This window comes from Octopus bimaculoides, chromosome 25 (genome assembly GCF_001194135.2).
Source record: "Octopus bimaculoides isolate UCB-OBI-ISO-001 chromosome 25, ASM119413v2, whole genome shotgun sequence".
Lineage (NCBI taxonomy): Eukaryota > Metazoa > Mollusca > Cephalopoda > Octopoda > Octopodidae > Octopus > Octopus bimaculoides.
This window is the reverse complement of record NC_069005.1, coordinates 1,644,049-1,652,372: the sequence shown is the minus strand read 5'-3', so window position 1 is coordinate 1,652,372 and position 8,324 is coordinate 1,644,049. Positions and strand designations below refer to the sequence as shown.

Below are 8,324 nucleotides of genomic sequence, written 5' to 3'. Positions count from 1 at the left end.
CCCCCCCCACCACCACCACCACCATCGCTTGACAACCAATGTTGCTGTGTTAATGTCCCTGTAACATAGCGGTTCAGCAAAAGGAACCGATAGAATAAGTACCAGGCTTACAAAGAATAAGTCCTGGAGTCGATTTATTCGACTGAAACCCTTTAAGGCGGTGCTCCAGCATGGCCGCAGTCAAATGACTGAAACATGTAAAAGAAAAGAATACACACACACACACATATATATATATACGACGGGCTTCTTTCAGTTTCCATATATCAAATCTTTTGACAAGGCACTTTGGTCGGCGCGAGGCTATCGCAGAAGACGCCCAAGGTGCCACGCAGTGGGGCTGAACCCGCAACCTTGTGGTTGGGAAGCAAGCTTCCAACCACATAGCCGACAAGTTCGACCGTGAACAAACATTTAATCCATAATCTTGGAGCGAAGATTAAAACATTAAATGTTTACACACACACACACACACACACACACTCACAGGAATCATTTACGGCTATTTTCTCTCTCTCTCTCTCACTGTCGCGTATTTTCCATTCTCTCACATACATTCTCCTCTCTTTGTTTCTCTCAATGCCTCCTCCTCCCCTCTTCCTCGTCTTCCCTTTCCTCCTCCTCCCGTCCCTCTGTCTCTCCGGCTCTTTCATACATATTTTCTCTACACGTGTTTTCTCTCTCCCCTCCTCCTCCCCTCTCTCTATTCCATGTTCCAGTTGTCGTCTGCATGCATTCCATGTAACAGAAAGCTGACACGATTGCTTTTTTTGTTTTTTTTTTTCTTTTCAAGCCCGGCTTCGTTTTTTTGTCTTTTCAGTTCTTTCGTGAATCGTTAAAATTTAAATCCCAGTCATAGTACTCGAGTCGATTTTCAATCGATTAGCTTCACCACCCGACTCCGCCAAAATTATTAATATTGTGCCTAAATTAGAAACATTTACATATCAACTCTTGTTATTTTATCATTCGTTGTCGGCGTCTGTCCGTCTTAGGCGGGGGGGGGGGCAAAGTAACTTTTTCTTCTCCTTCTCTCTCTCTTCCTCTTACCCTTTCCACCCGTCTCTTTCTACGTCCTCATTTTGCTGGCTCCTCATCACATACACGACGACTGTGTGATGCTATATTCTACGCCGATGGTCCTTATTGCTTTCACCACAAATGATGACGGCTGAGTCGAGTCACCGAGTGCAGCTGATGATGCATTCCTTCTCGTTTCTTTTTTTTTTTTCATAACTTTTTTTTTTTTTGGTTTTCGATGCCCGAAGTCAGCCTGGATTGTCTTGTCTCTCTTCTCTTTTTCGTGTTCTATTCTTTTGCATCGTTGCTTCCCCGGCCTGTCCCCACGACAAACGATTTTCTTGCCATATTTTCCCACAGACCTCTATCAACGTGCGCTGAACGGTGGTCCTTACCATTTTTACACATATCCTTATATCTTACTTGGGAACGGTCTGTTAGATGCGATCCGTTCTCGAGTTTGTCATCCAAGTAGATCCTTTGACATGCGACCTTCGCCCGTTCCACATACCGCAAGGCTAAACCGTCTCAGATGTCACTCACTGAGCGAAAAGAAGCGACTTTATGAGGGTATCAAAAGAGTATGGTCTTTCTCATTCTTACTAAAATCGAACATCCTCACAGCCTCATGTTCAAATGGATTGGAAGGCAATATTTATTGTATCTTTTACTTGTTTCAGTCTTAGACTGCGACCATGCTGGGGCACAGCTGTGAAGCATTGTGAGTTCGAATTCATTCAGATCTTGGTGGATGATCATGAAGTTTGTAACGTGGAAGAGGCAACTGTCTTTGGAAAATGGATTCCTTTAATGCCATAAAAGAGAGGGAGAAAGAGAGGTGCTGAAAGAACGAGTATCGAGAATGGTAGAAATATCAGGCCCAGAGTCACAACATCTGAGACAACAAAACTGTTGTGCGGAAGATTTGTGGCCTACATCGGTGGGTGACCCCCGGACAGCTCTCGTGTTACGGTGGACGAGGCCGAAACATCTACAGAGCAGCTTCACCACATGATTGATGAGATATCGACTCCCGCATTCGAAGACGGAATACAGTAGCACCCCGAGCGCCTCGAGCGCCCCTCAGCACCCCCGGATACAAGTCAGTATCCAAATCAGTGATTCTCGACAATTTTTTTTTATCTATGGACTCCTTTCGTTACTATTTTATTCTGGTGGACCTCCATAGCCATTTGGTGTTTAAAAACTAGTTTTATGAGTACTTTCAGAATTCCTATTTTGCTTTTTACTCATTCACTTGTGCAAGTTTGCAACAGAATTCTCTGAGAGAACATATTTCAATGGTTGGAAACATGTAAAACATTGGAGAAAGAAACTAATCTGGTTCTTGCCAAAGTTTTTCATTTCCCCTTTACATACAGCTGTAGATCCCCAATTTACTACTTTGCTTGCATGGCCTCCCAAAAATCTTATATAGACCGGGGGTTATATGGACCCAAATTGAGAACCACGAACCTAAATATAAGGTTGTTGACAACCAGAGCACCATATCCTTATGGTAGATTGTGAATTCGAATTCGTTCCGATGACAGAAATTATTACAGAGACGTTAAGTAACTCCATGTTTTCCTCGAGGTTGCATAATAATCAGTCGTCTGTCTGTAAAAAACTTGAATAACAAAATGAACGATTTTGTTTGAGGCTTGTAACGTGAAAGGGAGTAGCTGTCTTTGGTAAATGATTCCATTAATACCACGAAAAATAAGATTGCTGATTAAACAGATTAAAAGATCAACTTTTGTTAAATATGAAACTTTATACACACCGTTCATTGAATGTTTAAATTTATTGCAGTCGAAATGTTGAAATGAACAAAAATCTACTCGTAATAGTAAATTGTTACATTTTTTTTTTACTAAACCACTTAAAGTAGGAAAAAATTCAGACAATTTCATATTTATTACAAATGTGCCTCACTTCGACTGCATGCAAAATTATATTCGGTGAATGAAATTTGATTTTGAAAATTATTCTTTTCTTTTTGTATTTTCTCTAATATTTTAGTGAATCATTCCTGGCTGCCATAACAGGACCAGATTTAGAATTAAGAACGATATTAGTAGTCGTCAGTTCCTTCCTTCTTTCTTTCCTGTCTTTCTTTCTCTCTCCCTTTCTCCTTTTCATTCATTCATTCTCTTTCGTTCGTTCGTTCTTTCTTTCTTTCAAGTATGGATGCGTGTTTCATCTGTCTAAATTGTAAAGGAGAAATAGTGATCACAAGGATGCTGTTTTAATTGCGTTCTTGAAGGTTGAACATTCATTCTTCTTTTGTAGTGCTGAAGAAACACGTCTATGCAGGAAGGGAATGCCAAAGAGAACCTTTCTATCAAGACCAGCAGAAACGGTTAATGAATTCAAAACATCTAAAGATAGAATAAGGTTGTTGTTGTTGAGAATTTGAGAGGCAATGCAGTTCTATATTTAAGATATGATGAATTATGTACATTATTTACATTATTTACATTTGACGGATATTTGTCCTCATCTTGTTTGTTTGTTAATACAACGTTTCGGCTGATATACCCTCCAGCCTTCATCAAGTGTCTTGGGGAAATTTCGAACCTTAGGAATGAGAATCCAGGTTCGAAATTTCCCCAAGACACCTGATGAAGGCTGGAGGGTATATCAGCCGAAACGTTGTGTTAACAACAAACAAGATGAGGACAAATATCCGTCAAATGTAAATAATGTAAATAATGTAATTCTTTTGCAGTTTATGTAGGAAGCATTGGCTGGAAGATCAAAGCTTTGCAAAAGCAAAAAAATAAAGCTCTATCCTTCCCGAATATGTTTCACTCGACTACTATCTACCAAAAACTCTCTCTTTATCCAAACGAGAGAGTCACGAAGTGGTTATGCAGCTTACTAGAGATAGAGACCAAATCTCTTCACGCCCTTCCGTACTAAATCATAGCCTATTGTTTTAAAGTAGATGTATAGATACTTTGAGCATGATGGACACGTAGAAATGTTAACAGCTGTGCAACTCCTTTGATCAGGGCTGACATTAATGATGGTCGGATCTATACAATAGTTATTATACAATAGTTTCTATACAATAGTTATTAAGTATTTACAATAATATATATATTTCAGGAGGAAATATTTACCAAACATTAATTTCTTTTCTGTTTTCGAACGATAAGACGCTTCCATTTCCTGGCCGGCGATATCCTCATGTTTCCGGATTCTCTTGAGTTGTTTCTAAGAAAAAAAAGTTGTTTATAAGAAGAAGTAAAAACTTCTTCTTATAAACAACTTGAAAACAACTACTTTCAACCCAACGACTTATTCTTTTATGATTTCAGTAAGGTACGGTTAACTATTTTTTAAAATTTTCTTCCTGTTTATTATTTACGATAATTAAACTTAAAATAATATGGCAATCGATTGTTGATTTAATATTTGAAGATATAAATAAATTCCGATCGGGTTCAACAACATAAATTGTAAATTTAGCTGCCAAAAACACGGATATGGTACCATGTAAACCATTATTTCTGTTTGGTGGCTGCGGAGAATAGGGTTGCGTGATGGACTCGTTTGAAAGGTTGTGAAAGGTTAGAAGACAAACTTTGCTATCTGGCCAAGCTCTTATTAGGTTCTTCAAATATCATTTGAAGAAGGTGAGAGTAGAGAGGGAGGGTTGGGGTTAGGGTTAGGGTTAGCCTTACCTTTTTATGTTCATCGAAAGGTGGATAAAAACAAACAAAAGATCAGACTGGTGAGGCTGGATTGGGCCTCACTTAGCATGAGTAATCTGGGCCTTTTGAGAGGGAGTCCCCACCTCGAATTATCCTAGGTTGACTGCCCTGACACTGGGGACTCTATTTATATATATTTTTGCATTTATTTGAATTCTATTAAAAAATCTTTTGTTATAGCCTTATAGTTGTTTCTATTTTAACCGATGTAAACCCCACCTTTTTGCCGGTTGTATTTCGTTCTTTCCGATTGTCGGACATCTGTTCGGCTCTTGTGGTCAATAAAAGAAATAATGATAATAATAATAATAATAACAACAACAACAACAACAACAACAACAACAACAACAACAACAACAACAACAACAGCAACAGCAATAACAACAACAATAACTACAATAATAATAATAACAACAACAGTAACAGCAATAACAACTATAATAATAATGATAATAATAATAATAATAATAATAATAATAATAATAATAATAATAATAATAATAATATCCAGAACATCCAGGACAACCAACTTACAATCTGGCTCCGGGAAGATCGTCCGTGCTTTGAGACCCAAACCTTACCAAAACAACGCTGTCACTCCGCCTCCAATTCCAGTCCGACTAAAAACTGCGTAGATCTCAAAATCATCGAAAATAGGGGCTAGATTGAGTGTGTCGGAAATCCTGGTTTCACTGAAGGCCAGGGAGACCCCAGGCCACGAACATTTGTACAACCTACTCCCAAACTCCACTTCATTACTGGTAAAAAAAAGTTCGGAGAAGAAACAAAGTGTGGGGTGGGTCTAGTTACCCACCGGCTGCCGCTGGAAGTCAGGTGGTTCAACCTCTATAAGTTATTAGGGTCCCTTTGGGAACCCACTTAAAAGCCTACTCGTGGCTCATACATTAGGGATTCCAACGCAGTAAGGGAAGCTCTCCCTAATGTTCTTATGTTTCCTGACGCATGCGCATCATCATCAGTGTTTCTGGCACATGAACGGTTCTGGTGCCAGAGATCCCACCTTCTCTCTCGATGTCCTTCCTTCGGGCTATGAGGGCCAGCAGTTCTTTGTTGGCCCTCCTCACTAACACAACCTTTTGTGTTTGTGTGGTTGGTTGTTGCTGTTGTGGTAATGTTGGTGCAGTTGGTTGTGAAGACGGTGGATGTGTTGATGATTGTGGTGCAGGAGGGGTTGGTGTTGCTGTAGGCGTGTCTATGACTATTGTGGGTGTATTTTCTATGTTTGTTTTTTTGTTTTTTTGGTGTGTGCGTTTGTGTTGGGCATGATGTTTTATTGTGTTTTTATTTTTATTTCAGACGACAGAAACAACACACAAAACAAAGAAACATGAAGTTGGACAACAAACAGCCTTACTTAATGGCGGACATTCATTATGTTTTGGGAACCAATCAGAAAATCAACCAATATAATAAACATATTGATTCTCACCAAAACAGTGACATCAAAAATTCCGACCAATTAATCCAGCCACAAAAGCATTGGTAAATATTCTTTCATTTTTGATCTTTTACTTGTTTCAGTCATTGGGCTGCAGCCATGCTGGAGCACAACCTCGAAGGGTTTAGTGGAAGAAAAGAAAAAAAAACTGACCCACCCCACCGTACATGATTTTTTTAAAATAAAAAATATCTGGTACTCATTCTATCTTCAGGGGCTTGTTGTTGTAAAGGTCATGAATTTTGTAGATCTTGTCCCGCTCTCTCATCCTTCAGACTTGTATTGGTCTGGTACAACAGGGGCCAAGGGCCCAGTAGTTATCAGGATGAAGGATTTATTTAGGGTTACCTTCTCTTAGATGAGCATCTAAAGATATTATTTCCAATAATAACGGTTTCTAATTCAAGCAAAAAACTAGTAAATTTTAGGAAAGAGAGGGTGGGTATTAGTCTATGCTGTTGATCCCCGAGTACTTTATGTTATCGACCCCGAAAGAATGAAAAGCGAAGTTGATCTCTATTGGATTAGAAAACACATCGTAAAATGTCGGAGCAAATACTACGAGGCATTGTATCTAATGCTCTGACAGGAAGTGGCAAAAATTCAAGGGTTTTCTTCTGGTCAAGGTTGATGCCTGTTGACCCCCCCCCCCGTTGACCACCGACGAGCTGGTAGAATTGTTAGAGTGTCAAGCAAAATATCTCATGATATTTCTCCCATTCTTTTAATATTTTGGGTTCAAATTCAGCCAAATTTGCCCTCCTTTCAGCGTTTTGACTAAACCCCCTCAGCACAAAATCGTTGTCTTTGAGTTCAAATTATAAACATTTATACTGTATCTCTATTTCTTATATAATGTTTCCGCTTCACTTGCCATGATTAAAAAAAATCCTTGACAACAGAAAATTCACAATAACGGTATCTGAAGCCTCTGTGGTTGCCGTTATTTTGGGAGTTTAACTATGACAGCTTTACATTTGAATCAACTCGTACGATTATGTGTCGCCTGATTATTGGTTCCAATTTGGACACAAAGTCAGGGACCTTTAAGAGAGGAGTTTATTCGATGCTATCGATCCATGTACTTGACTGGTACTTTATTTTATCGAACGCCAAGATGACGATGACCTCGGCCGGATTTGAATTCGTAACATTCAGAGCCGGAACAAACGACGCAGGGCCTTTTTCCTCTCCGACGCTCTACCAAGTTTGAAATAAAAGAGGATTTGACCCCACACACACGCCACCACCACCACCACCACCACCACCACCACTCATTATCAAAGCAGAACACAACTAAATACAGGCAAGTGAATTAGGCCAATAACAAGAACAAAGCGTTTTATGTGACTAACATCAAATTACGGATAGACATTTTTAAAAATTAGGTTCCTAATGAGGCCTTCACAACTATTAATTGTCAATAGCTAAAGAAATTACATCCGTAACTAAATATTTGGAAGAGATTCTTGTTTAGTTTTAATTAATCACGTCTAATTAAACTAATATGACAATACTTCAAATAAACTACTCTACAGTTCGTTCGTTCATTTTTACGTCTGTTTTTCCCTGATAGCATAGGTTAGACGAATGCATTATTGAGGCTATATCCACGATTTAATAATTGCAGGTTTTCCCCTATTTTTCAATGTCCATACCCCACTAAACTTGTATGACAACACTTCAAGTAAACTTAAACACACTATCGCGTGTTCGTTTTTTTTACGTCCGTTTTTTCATGCTAGCATGGGTTAGACGAACTGAGGCGTTGTTTTAAAACGAAATGACCTTCATTTTGCTCATCTTTGCCTGATCTGATATAAATTTCATATTTCGTTCTGTTATAGCGCCAGTTCGGTGCGAAGCATCTGTGTGCAGTTTCTGATATGTTTGTGCGTATTACTGGTGTTGGCATTACTACTAACAAGTTCAGGTGAGTATCCAAACAAACTGATGCTTCATACAACTGAATATACTTACGACTTTCTATAAAATTTTACTCTCTATATTAAAAGCGGAAATCCTTATCGTTGTCTCTACAATAAAGCAGCGAAACATCAGAGAGAGAGAGAGAGAGAGAGAGAGAGAGAGAGAGAGAGAGAGAGAGAGAGAGAGAGAGA

At 39.0% G+C, this 8,324-nt stretch overlaps 1 protein-coding gene across 2 annotated transcripts in view; it reads left to right on the top strand.

The window, feature by feature from the left end:
• Positions 1 to 4,144: 4,144 nt before the first annotated feature.
• LOC106882830 (uncharacterized) overlaps positions 4,145 to 8,324 on the top strand; it is a 5,718-nt gene continuing 1,538 nt past the window's right edge. The window contains exons 1-3 of one of the 2 annotated variants that reach the window (XM_014933616.2): positions 4,145 to 4,353; positions 6,063 to 6,248; positions 8,052 to 8,137. In XM_014933616.2, coding sequence (XP_014789102.1) covers positions 4,340 to 4,353; positions 6,063 to 6,248; positions 8,052 to 8,137 — 286 coding nt within the window. In that variant the 5' untranslated portion in view covers positions 4,145 to 4,339. Of the gene's footprint in view, positions 4,354 to 5,821; positions 5,970 to 6,062; positions 6,249 to 8,051; positions 8,138 to 8,324 lie in introns of those variants that run through there. The other variant, XM_014933617.2, reaches the window with a different exon arrangement.